General features: G+C 33.4%; 2 protein-coding genes across 2 annotated transcripts; one reads left to right on the plus strand and one right to left on the minus strand.

The window, feature by feature from the left end:
• Positions 1-917: 917 nt before the first annotated feature.
• LOC122581359 (60S ribosomal protein L13a-4-like) lies at positions 918-3,601 on the minus strand. The gene is made up of 4 exons (XM_043753579.1): positions 3,265-3,601; positions 2,188-2,304; positions 1,987-2,074; positions 918-1,286 (listed from the first exon to the last, which is right to left on the minus strand). The coding sequence occupies exons 1-4, from the start codon at positions 3,534-3,536 to the stop codon at positions 1,143-1,145; spliced, it is 621 nt and encodes a 206-aa protein (XP_043609514.1). The 5' UTR covers positions 3,537-3,601; the 3' UTR covers positions 918-1,142.
• Positions 3,602-4,806: 1,205 nt separating this feature from the next.
• On the plus strand, positions 4,807-11,700 carry LOC122582040 (putative GPI-anchor transamidase). Its single transcript, XM_043754385.1, has 11 exons — positions 4,807-5,060; positions 6,373-6,414; positions 6,534-6,678; positions 6,781-7,010; positions 8,088-8,145; positions 9,067-9,144; positions 9,247-9,335; positions 9,419-9,500; positions 10,339-10,530; positions 10,956-11,110; positions 11,404-11,700. The coding sequence occupies exons 1-10, from the start codon at positions 4,882-4,884 to the stop codon at positions 11,106-11,108; spliced, it is 1,248 nt and encodes a 415-aa protein (XP_043610320.1). The 5' UTR covers positions 4,807-4,881; the 3' UTR covers positions 11,109-11,110; positions 11,404-11,700.
• Positions 11,701-12,142: the final 442 nt, after the last annotated feature.

Consider the following 12,142-nt stretch of genomic DNA (forward strand, 5'->3'; position numbering starts at 1 on the left):
TCTGGATTTGGTTTTTATTGATTTGGCAACTCATGTGTTTAGACCAATAATAATATATCATGTTATGAGAATATTTTGTGTGATGTTATATGTACTGATGTGGTGTCGTGTTTTACAAAATGTTATGCAAAGCTGAATTTTAAATGAAATATCCCCCATACCCCGCGTAGGGATTGGGTACAGTTGTTGTTGTTGTTGTATTATTCAAGTAATGAGTTCGTTTGATCAGGTTGTCATATAAATCAACAAATAACAAAACGCGTTAATGAAAGAAAAGGAAGAACAGAAAATCTTAGTATAAACTGCAAACTGTTGGGAAAAAAAAAACAAAGAGGGTAAAATTGGAAGAAAAATATTAAAGGTTTTAATTATTTAATGATATTAACACATGGCAATTTGTTATGGTTAGGCTAATAAGTAGGTCTATATATTAGGCCTCTATATCAAAACTCTTACATAGACTTGATGTAAATTTTTGCATATATGCTCACTCCAAAAGTATATATAATATCCATTTAGCATTGATTTCCCCTCAGATTTCTATGTAGAAACTTGTTTTCTTTGAAAATTAAATTCTAATGCATGTCCAAATGCATCACATACAAATTTAGTCCAATATCAAGAATAGGTATAACGTAAGAAAAAAATCAACTCCAAGGTTTCAAAAAGGCCCGATTCAAGATTAACAAAACACAAACACATTCGCCCAATCGCCCCACAAAAATTTTGACAACGTTTGGGCCTGGAACTTCGTCCAAGAGCCCAAGACTATTAAAACTTTGCCCGCCTTTTATTTATTGTATATTTGTATATGAAGTTATTTAAATGAGTCCTAAAAATCATCCTAATAATCCTTCAAAAATACCAAATATACCGTAACTACAGAAGAATCATTGATAAGCGTAGTAAGCTCAGACTGATGGATAAACACTATTCTTACTATTAAATGATATGAAAATGAGCCAGTAACAAGTGTTGCACCTTGCAACTTTAAAACAAGCTAAAACCAACCATAATCTTGGCACAGCAAAGCCGGGGCACAAAATCAACACAAATGTGCAAAACTGAAATATAAGGATAGGCATTTGTTTCTCATAACGATCAAAAATAAAATTTCTAACACGAAACTAAATTTAAGACACTTAGTAGGTAACCGGAGCAAGAATTTCAAGTTGGGCACCAAGTTTCTCCTCAGCAGCTTTCTCTGCCTTTTCTTGCAATTTGTTGAGTTCCTTCTTACGTTCATACACAATTTGGGCTTTCTCTTTCCTCTTCTTCTCAAGATCCTGCAAAAAACAGCAATGATTAATATGTAAGATTACTTAAACGTGTTCAAAGATGAACGAAGATTTGGGAAGAAATGATTGTTTGGAGAAAGTAAATAACAATTAGCGAATTTTATTAAATAAAAAGATGATATAAGGTGCTTAAGAAGGCATTTCGTATAAAAGTTGGACATCAAGGACAAAACCAAAAGCAGGAGTTAGAAACAAAATATTGACGCATGTGTTACTATTTTGTCATGAGACATGACTGATGGATACCACCAACATCATACAACATACATATGAAAAAAAAAAAACAAAAGCCGGAGTTAGAAAAAAAATTAGACGCATGTTATTTTGTCATGAAACATGACCGATGAATACCACCAGCATCATACAAAATACATATGAAAGAAAAACCAGTAACAAAAAGTATTGTGTTAGCTGATCACAAGTATGGTGATATTTTGTCAAAAGGTTGGCAATTAATTCTAAAGGATTACTACTTTTCAAAAAAAAAAAAGAAATCTAAAGGAAGACCACATCCAAATGTAATTTAATAAAACTTTATACCAGAAAAAAACTTAACTTTTCATTACGCATTTTGGTATGATCAGTATAAAAAGTGAAGAATGTTTTTACCTCTATTAAAATATTTAAGAAAAAAGAGGTAATTATATAGAGCTAAACAAAATTTGGCTAAAATGATCACGATATTTACCTTGATTGTCTCGTAATGATTCCATCCAACTTCAGATGAGAGCTGTCCAAGCAAGCAGTACTTATGGCCAGCAGTTAACCTCAATACCCTACATTTGTAATCATAGAGAGATTAATAACGCAAAACGCGCAAAAAATAAGCATAATATTTTACACAAGTAAATAAAAATGAGTGGAATTCATGTTAAGAAGAACAACATACTTCAGGGCATCAGGAATGACCATCCTTTTCTTTCTGTTGTAAGGAGTAGGGACTCCTTCGTAAACCTTCAACCTTGCGAGTGCAGCAGCTCCACGCTTGGTCTTGTGTGGAATCATGCTAACAATACAAATAGATACTTAAAATCATTTAATGTTACAAACACAATCTCAACTTTTTGCAAGTTCTGTATGATACAAATCGAGAAACTTCTATTACGTGTCAAGCCATCAGCATAAACAAACTTACCTCCTTGGAATCTCACACTGTGACAGGGTATAATCTCACAAACATTTTTTTCGCATTTTATAACTATTGTGACCAAACACAAGTTGGAAATCACAACATGCTAACAAAAATATCTCAAATTACCAGACCAACTCAATTCTAACTTATCGATATGAAACTGTGAATACACTTTTGATGAATTTCCACAACTAGCCAAGTATATTCTAGACTCAATAAAACTAACAACAAATAAACTCAATGAAAAGGAAACCTAGCAACAGCTCAAAACTAACACGAACATCATTGATTTACTGGTCTTTACAATCCGCGTACTACCTACGTAAATGCAACGAAAGTTGGATTTATGTTGTCCATCTTCCATTCACACAATAATGGATACATATATGCATCGTTACAAATCATAAGTGTATTCACTAAATTAACTTTGTATCGGTTCCAAATCATTTTGTAAATAACTTCCCTATTAAGTGTGCCATGTCTCTAATAGTCTAATACATATACAAAATTCTTAAAACCAAAAATCAATCAAATTACATATATATATATACACATAAAAATCAATCGAATATCTACATAACAAACAAAACCCAAAACCCAAACACTAATTCCCTGATTGATTCACATACACATATTAACATATAACAATACAAATGCATATGTACACACACATTAACAAATACAAACTTATATATAAGATGTCTAAACCTATAAGAAATTACAATGTATCTTCTATAGATATAAAAAACAATATATCCAAAAATATATATACATATATAAATATATAAACAAGGGTATATATCTAAATATATAAGAAAGAATATATATATATACCCTCTGATGGTTCTCCAAAGGATCTTAGAAGGAGCACGAAAATGAATAGGACCATGAGAAGGTTTAGTATTCATGCGTTTCCTTTTAAACCGCTGATACTTCATTTTCTGTCTGACAAGACCACCCGACAGACATATTTCTTCACATCTGACGACACTCACTCGCTGCCCATTTAGCAGTTCCTTGGCTAGAATCGAAGATAGGCGGCCAAGCATGTGGTGACGCCCGTCCACCACCACTTCCTTTGCGCAGATTCCTGACCCGTTCACCATTGTTGTTACTCTGGTTTGTTTTGCTCCCTCCTCCTATGCGGCTGTGTGGCTGATATATTATGAAAGATGGTATATATATTTTGATGTATGTATAAAAAGTGGGGAAGTTAGGGTTAGTAGAATGGGCTTTGACTGATATCGGTATATTTGGGCTTGATGTATAATTTATCATGGGCTTCTTCTTTTTTTATAATCTTTTTGACAATCTTTTTTCTTTCTTTAACCCAAAAGATTGGTGAAACCTTGTTTATATTTGTTCTTTAAACTTAACGAATGGTTCATGAACTGATAAACAAACATAATGTTGTTTTTACGGACAGATAAATGAACATAATAACTTGTTCATATTCATTCGTTTATATTCATGAAAGAATGCTCACGAAGACAAACACATAAACGCTAATGAACGAACACAGATAAACGAAATATTTATTTATATTTAAATTTTTTTCTTAAATTACAGATAACTATGTATTAATAATATATATACACATAACCAATGGGTAATAGCCAGTAGCCACCAGCCGTCACTTTACAGGAAAGGTCATGAGTTCAAGTCTTGTCAAATGCAAGTTGAAATAATCAAGGGATTATTAAGTGGTTGAGATTCATCTGGACATTAGCCTAGTTGGAGGATTAGTGGGTAACAAATGGTACATGAGATTAGGGGGTTTCCATTCAATTACCATTCATTAATAATATATATATAATTTGAGACCAACTAAAAAAAGTCCAAAAAAGGACCATTGATTTTTGTAACTTACACACCACCATCATCATCTACTACGATATACAAGACTTTTTTGTAAAAACACTAAGACTTTCCATCGACGGGCCCACAGAAAAATCATGTGTAACTTACACATGATTTTTCTGTGGGCCCGTCGATAGAAAGTCTTGTATATCGTAGTAGATGATGATGGTGTACAAAAATCAATGGTCCTAGTTAGTCCTAAAATAAGAAGTGGTCTCAAAATATCTCACCCCTATATATATATAGACATTATTTATGATATAATTTTTTTTTATATTTAAACTATTTTTAAAAATATAGTTGATTAGATATTAATATATGTAAACGAACATAAACAATAGATTGTTCACAAACGACGGTCCATAAATATAAACAAACGAACATTCCCAAGTTCATGAACATAAATGAACTAACAGAAGCTTTATTCCTGTTTGTTAATTTAACATTTTTAGTCCTTGAAGTTTCAAACATATACAATAACTACCACACCCTTTTCAAATCCAAGCTAATCAGATACTCCAAAACTTCCTGATCATCATCAACTGAAAAATCACTAGACGGATTGTTACGCGTCTGAGGTGAATCAAAACAATGACGAATGATCACCATACTAATCATTGTAAAAACAACATTTTCAGTAAATTAATAACAATAATTATCACTGTATCTATATCTGTATCTATATCTTCTTCATTTACACACGCTGCTTCTTCTTCAACATCTGTCCACACCAACAATTGGGCCGTCCTTGTTTGCACATCTCGCTTCTGGTTATTCTTTTTCATTTTCTTTTCTATTATAATAATGAATTTAATTAATTGCGAGTGATTTTATGAATTCTATGTATTAGGGTTTAATAAAGTTTATAAATTTTTTATGTAATAGTAGATTTTAGCTAAAAGGGTGTTAATATATGTGAAAATTAACACGTGCCGTATCGTAATATATAATTAATTTAGTTTCGAGGTGCTACGTTTATTACGGTGGTGGTATCGTAATAAGAGATGAAGTTGTAGTGAAGTACATTTGCCATTTAGCCGAAAGATTTTATATGGAATTTGATATTAATGAATGTGGGTAGCTATTAATTATGTATGTGAGCATATAAGCGGTGGGCAATTTATGATGGCAATAGGAACCACTGAATATTTGTTGAAAACCATGCTTTTTCGTTTTTAGGACTACCCTTATGCCAGCGCAATGTGATGGCGTCTAACGGTTTATGGTGTTCTTATAAGGGTATCCGGTGGTGGTGTAATTTGTAAGTGAGGGGGAGATATGTTGATGTGTCACATTGTGATTGGTATTATTGAATCTTAAAAGGCAATGCGATAGTAGCGAATAGTTTTGTAAAGTATTTGTTTGGTTTTTGACAATTTTTGATGTTTCCAGCAGTTATGTGAAAAAAAGGGTGATTTGTCACTTTATATCTGGTGAGGAAAAGAGGGCGATTGTTAAAATGGGCTGGGTTATTTGCTTTAAATAATAGTAGCTGATAAGTATAGATAGATAGATATGAATGCAGTTTTGGAATATTCTACTTGATTGGAAGGTTCTTTTTGGAATTTCATCCAAAAACTAGCTTCTTTTTCCCCCTTGATAACCATTACTGAATACTGATATTGTTTATACCAGCTCACCTGCTTTCTCGTGATTGAGGATTAATTGTCCAACTAATATTTAGACTTCTGTTTTAATAGTTATACCATGTTCTGGTTAAAGCTTCTGCCACTTTGAGAAAGGAAATTCACCTAAAAATGAGTTTTAGAATCATGAACCCTTATCGACTTCAAGTTCTATATGCAATCAATGACTAGGTAGCACAATAATGTTTTAGGGCTGTTAAATGTACATTTTCCTTTGTCTTTTTGGCCTCTATTGCTAATTGCTCATACGTCATCTTGATCTTTGATACTTCCATTTCTACGGCAACAATATCCATCAAAGGCGGGATACTTTCATTTATAATGGTTTCTAATCCGGTGACCATTGTCAAAAGTCATTAAGACCAATATATCTTACAACTCTGTAACATTTACTCATTTTGACAGTTTTGCTAATTTCTCGTATGTCATATTTTAGGTTCAATTATCGGCATATGGCAAACACTTTATCCTTGTATAGGTACATATCATTTTGTTGCAATCTTATCTTTGTGTTGAGTTTATAATTTGCAGCCAGGTGACTCGCCTCTCTGTAGATATTATACATTATGTCATTATTTCTATGGTTTTCTAATTTAGGACTGTCAAACGGCTAGGAATACCCGATGAGCGGATCATTCTTATGTTAGCTGATGACATGGCTTGCAATGCTCGCAACAAGTACCCTGCACAAGTTTTCAATAATGAAAACCATAAGCTTAATCTGTATGGCGATAATGTTGAGGTGAACCTTGTATTGAATATTAAGTTAGTTTTACAGACGTTGGGGATTGCCTATGCTGTGTACATTAAAAAATATGCTGATTTTAGCACTCTGTTATGTCAGGTAGACTATAGAGGTTATGAAGTGACAGTTGAAAACTTTATGCGAGTTTTAACAGGACGCCATGAAAATGCTGTACCAAGATCCAAACGTCTTTTAAGCGATGAAGGTAGCCATATACTTCTATACATGACAGGACATGGAGGAGATGAGTTTCTGAAGTTTCAAGACTCGGAAGAACTTCAGAGTCATGATTTGGCTGATGCAGTCAAACAAATGAAAGAAAAGCGCAGGTGAGATTAAGAATGGCTTGTATTTTGATAGACTCCTGTATATCTTTACCGTTAGTTTTAGCAAAGGAAGTGAAACAAATATGATGACTTTGGCCTTGAAAGAACGATACATGTATTATTTTAGTTACTGTTATGGAATCATGTTATTGGGCTAAATTCAAATAACTGAAGGTGCCTTTTTCCCTTTCAATTACTTATTTACTTATATTTGGGTCGCTCCAAAATTCCTTCATCTCTGATTGGACAAACATGTAAAGTAAAAATAGCTAAAAAAGAAACAAGTCATTTGTGTCATACGGGTCGATAGTCGCTCAGATAGTATTTTAATGGATGCAACTCCTTTAATCGTTTTGTTAATTGATAAATATATCGATTGTTATTGCAATGATATAATTATCATACGACCTTACTTGAACAGGATCTGTTCTATAGGCACCTCTATATCTTTGATTCCTAACAAGATATAATTATCGTAATTTTAAATAATTCACTAGTTTTCATACAAAATTCTGACATAAAGTGTTTCGGGTTAACCAGACTCGCCCGGCCATCGTGAGCCGTACCAAAAGGGTACATGTTTCAAACTGTTAGCCAACCATCTGTTTTGCTACCTCTGTGAACTATTAGGTCTTTGCCAACCCTAGCCTCATCCTCCCCTCTTCCTCACTGCCACTTCAACTTTTCTCTCTCCTAAATCACCTCTTCCTCACTCACTACCAACCTTACCTCTTCCTCACCTTTTCCTCATCTCTTTCTCACCAAAAAAAAAATAAAAATAATATTTAAACCAAAAAGTTTTTTTTTTTTGTATGGAAGTGAAAACCGGACCCCACACGAGTTCCTTTTCTGTCGCTTTCACTCGGCGACCCATGGATGGGAGGGGAAGGAAGAGCCGTCGAAGAGGTTGCTGCCAACCTTGGAATTGTGGAAGAGGGCAAGGAAGAGGGGAAGGCATAGGCCTTATCAATCATGATTATATTCACAGCCTCATAAGAAATATTGAACCACTGGAATGCCATCTTATATATCATTGGCTGTAGAACAATGACTTCTTTTCTGACGTGTGTTCATATCCAGGTTCAAGGAACTGTTGATCATGGTAGACACTTGTCAAGCTGCCACACTCTTTTCCCAGGTCTGAGTCCTTTCCTTGCAGGGTATAACTTCTACACAAGTTTGAATATCCACCAATCGTATAGTATGATAGAGTCAGTATATGCATGGTATTGCTGTGTGGCTCTTACTTTTGGAAAGTATTCTGCTTTGGCTGGTTTGAATAGGAAATTCTCTCATTCGTATCATCTGATAATTATCGTTCATGGGACAATATCCATTTCCAAGATATAAAGATCTAGAAAGACTTTTGAACAATGCAACATTACTAATAACCTATAGAGACCAATATACGAACCCTTACTAGTTGCTTCTTATTTTCTTAATGATGCTTATGAAGGGAGTACTTCAAAGCTCCAGTTTGTAGCATGCATTCATCTATATGAATATAGTTTGCAATACATGCTGGGTGGGTAACGGATCAAGCGTGCCAAAACATGTACTTAGTGTATGTATTAAGTTTGGTTGACTTGTAGCTCATTTTGTCCAATATTGTTTTAAGCTAATTAGCTTGTCAAATATGATTCAATGATTATATTATCTCAATCCAGTTTTTTAAGTAAAATGATTCAAGTGGTTATATTTTATATTATGTATTAATGATACAATTACCCATCTAACGTGTTTCTTATGTAGTTTATATTTATTATTTTACCAGATAAAAGTAGATGTTACAAAATTGCCACTTACATGTATGAATAAAGCTGTAGATGGTTGCTAAACTTATTCAATTGTTTTTATTGCATTTAGTACCGGGGTGATATCAATTTATATTAAAGCTAAAAATGCATCCAGGTTTTAACTGTACATATATGTTCATATATGCAGTGAATTCTTAATTGATGTTATTACTACAGAAACATGCGTCACAATTTTAATTTACAAGGTCCTATTCTCGTTGTTGAAGGATTAATTCTGTTATGGATTATATATTTTTTTCCAGCTCCATTCACCTGGTGTTTTGGCTATTGGAAGTAGCAAGAAAGGAGAAAACTCTTATTCACATCACTTGGATTCTGATGTGAGTATGATCTTTGGATTCCGGATGTATACTTTGATGTAGAGATACACTTTTAAATCTTTGATTTCTCCAACTAATCTTGGAGGAATTGTTGTGATTCAGGTTGGTGTCTCGGTTGTGGATCGATTCACATATTATACCTTAGCTTTCTTTGAGAGGCTTAATATGTACGACAATGCATCTTTAAGCAGGTATATAAAAATTGAATTATGAAAGTTCTTTGATGTTTCCTCCGCCTGTATTTATTTCTCTGTCCCTCCTTTTTGTTCTACAGTCTTTTCAGTTCGTTTAATCCAAATTTGCTGATGTCAACTGCATATTATCGAACAGATCTATACCAAGAAGAAGTGGAGAAGGTAAGTCTGATGTGGATGTGTCATTCAGTATCTCATTTCACACTTTTTGTGGAAAGGGAGTTCCTTTTCCCTAGGCCTTGTCATCTGATTCCTCTTTTTACAATCATTAGTAGCGTAAAACTTTGTGTTCTTGAGTTTAAGTTGTAAAAGAAAGGAAATGATTGGAAGTGATGTTATTTTCTTTTCAAATCATCCCATTAATGGGCAGAAATTTTTTTAAACAAAATCAACTAGAGATTCCTATCAATTCTTATCATTTCATTTCTCTCCTTAAATTAAACTCAAGAACCCAACTTATTGTGTAATCCTTTGCTTTCTTTTCTTTTTATGTTTTATATGTTTTTATTAAAAAGTTATATCTTTTCAACAAAAGTTAAATTCATTAATAATTTTTCAATAAAATCATTTTAGGAGGTTTTATGCATTAAAAGTACACTTTGGGTGACTTTTGACCTGTTTTCTTTAGAGCTGTCTTTCTTTAAATACCCATTTGACCTGTTTGAAATAAAGTTCAATCCACCCATTCTTGTATTGAAATTGTTAGTGCACGTACCTGAACTTACAGAAATTGCCACTTCTGAGTTTAGTCCTTCCCGATCTACCTCTTGTTGTTTCGTTGTGACCATGAAGGTGCAGATACATTATCACTTAAATGTTCCAAATTAGTTGCCATTTTTACATCTGAAAGTAAAACCCTCTGATCACTACACTACTGAATTTAAATATCTTCAACCTCCAATCTGGACCATTTTACTAATCCAATTGTAGACTTACAGCCAACCGCAAGTCATTTTGAAATCAAAAGTTAATAATTGACTTTCACATGTCTGCCCAACAGGTACCCGTATCAAATTTCTTTGGTTCAGTAATGAAAACCATCCACACCAGTTATGCTTACAGGGGAATATCAGGTAAAGACAGCAGCAGGGCCACATCTGACGAGTCATTAGATCACTCTTATGACAGGGATGTTCAAAGAACAAGTACTAGTTCAGATCCTGAGAAACAAGTTGATCATCAAGAGACAAAAGTAAGGGTCCTTGAATCTTTTAAAAAGAAAATTTAATGCTTATGTATAGGTGGAAAAATGGACCTGTAGGTGGCTTGTTAACAGCCCAACATTTGGTACGTATGAGGTCGGGTTAGATTGACACATTCATTGTTTGTTTTCTTTAAAGACCCATGAGTGTTATATATGATTACAAAACTATAGTATCAGAATATTGATCTGAGTTTTTTGCATATGACGGTTAGGAGGTTGTATGCATTACAGACACGCTTTTGTCGAACAATCTGACCCATTTTTTTAACTTGGTTTTTTGATCAGACCATTGCAGCCCTTGAAGATGAAACATAACCCAAATCAATTCATCTATAAATAAATAGCGCGAAATCGGCACTTCTAATACGTATTATCTTTTTGTTAAATTTGGGTCTAATGAAAGTAAGATGCAGGCGGTGGAACGTGGAACTTGTCCTCATGCAGATTTATGGAATGCCGTTGTTGAGAAGGTTCAGAGTATCAAAGATGTTGACAGTGTTGTGAATTACGGTTTGGTTGGAATGTTGATGCTGGTTGCAGTCTCTACTTGGCAGTCAGCATCATAAAGGTGAGAAATAAAATCCTCCTTTGTTCATACTTCATCCAAATATAACCTTTTTTTTGTTCCTGTTATTGGCGTTTGATCTGTTTGAAATGGTTTGTTGTTCAAGTAAGTCAAGTAGCTAAGAAAAAGTGTCTTAGTTCAAATAATAACACAAACACGCATATATAATGTAAGATATCCTTTTTCTATTGGGGTGGAGTCTGTATTAGAAACATATATAGATGGATAGACATTAACAATATGAAATAGATCAATTTTCAGGTCTCATTGATGGTTGCTTATTGCTTGTTTTCCAGGTCATGCCAAAACCTGGTCAAAGAAACAATTTCAAGCTTCTAACTTCTAGGCCTTACTCTCAGGAACGTCCATTTTATGAAATGCAGCCAAATTCAAATATCAAAAAGTGATGCAGCCATCATCATTGTTATCAATCTGTCCAGACCGTATATAAGCAAATATCATGTTGGCCGTATCTTCTGTGTATTTACCTTATACATTTTCTGATTTTGTTTTTTCTTGTTTACACTCAATGAACGTTACGGTGAAGAGGCTTAATTCATAGGCCATCTGATTAACACGTACAATTTGATTAATCGTTGTGATGCTGGCAATAAGTGACTATGAAACTAATTATAATACTTCATTGCCAAAAGGAAATAGATGAGATACGCAGCCTATAGGATACAAATATGAATCGTACAGAAAAAAAATCGCATTTTTTAAAAAACAACGAATTTAATATTGGTCGATGTAAACTCAAACAAAAATTATTCGGGGGTATAATGAAACATTTGCCTAGAAAAGCTTTACTTAATTGTTCATCAACCATTTCATCAAATATACCTTTTTCATTGGGAGCGACCCACTTGAGGGGTTAAGTTAAAAATATCTTTACCATTGAATTAAAATTAACAGTTAAGATTTTAAGATGATTTTTAAATATTGACTTTTAATTTTAATCCAAAAGTTTTTTAACATTTATGTTAGGTAATTTAAGGGTTGCATCCGATGACATTAACCTGTCAAAAGAATTTT

The sequence above is a fragment of the Erigeron canadensis genome, chromosome 9 (assembly GCF_010389155.1).
Source record: "Erigeron canadensis isolate Cc75 chromosome 9, C_canadensis_v1, whole genome shotgun sequence".
Lineage (NCBI taxonomy): Eukaryota > Viridiplantae > Streptophyta > Magnoliopsida > Asterales > Asteraceae > Erigeron > Erigeron canadensis.

Excerpts from the sequence above, each read along its gene's own strand:
- LOC122582040 (XM_043754385.1), top strand. The coding sequence starts at position 4,882 with ATGACGAATGATCACCATACTAATCATTGTAAAAACAACATTTTCAGT. Across the intron at positions 7,011-8,087 it reads CAAATGAAAGAAAAGCGCAG|GTTCAAGGAACTGTTGATCA; the intron begins GTGAGATTAAGA and ends GTTCATATCCAG. Across the intron at positions 9,145-9,246 it reads CACATCACTTGGATTCTGAT|GTTGGTGTCTCGGTTGTGGA; the intron begins GTGAGTATGATC and ends GTTGTGATTCAG.
- LOC122581359 (XM_043753579.1), bottom strand. The coding sequence starts at position 3,536 with ATGGTGAACGGGTCAGGAATCTGCGCAAAGGAAGTGGTGGTGGACGGG. Across the intron at positions 2,305-3,264 it reads CTTTGGAGAACCATCAGAGG|CATGATTCCACACAAGACCA; the intron begins GTATATATATAT and ends TTGTATTGTTAG. Across the intron at positions 1,287-1,986 it reads ATCATTACGAGACAATCAAG|GATCTTGAGAAGAAGAGGAA; the intron begins GTAAATATCGTG and ends TGTTTTTTGCAG.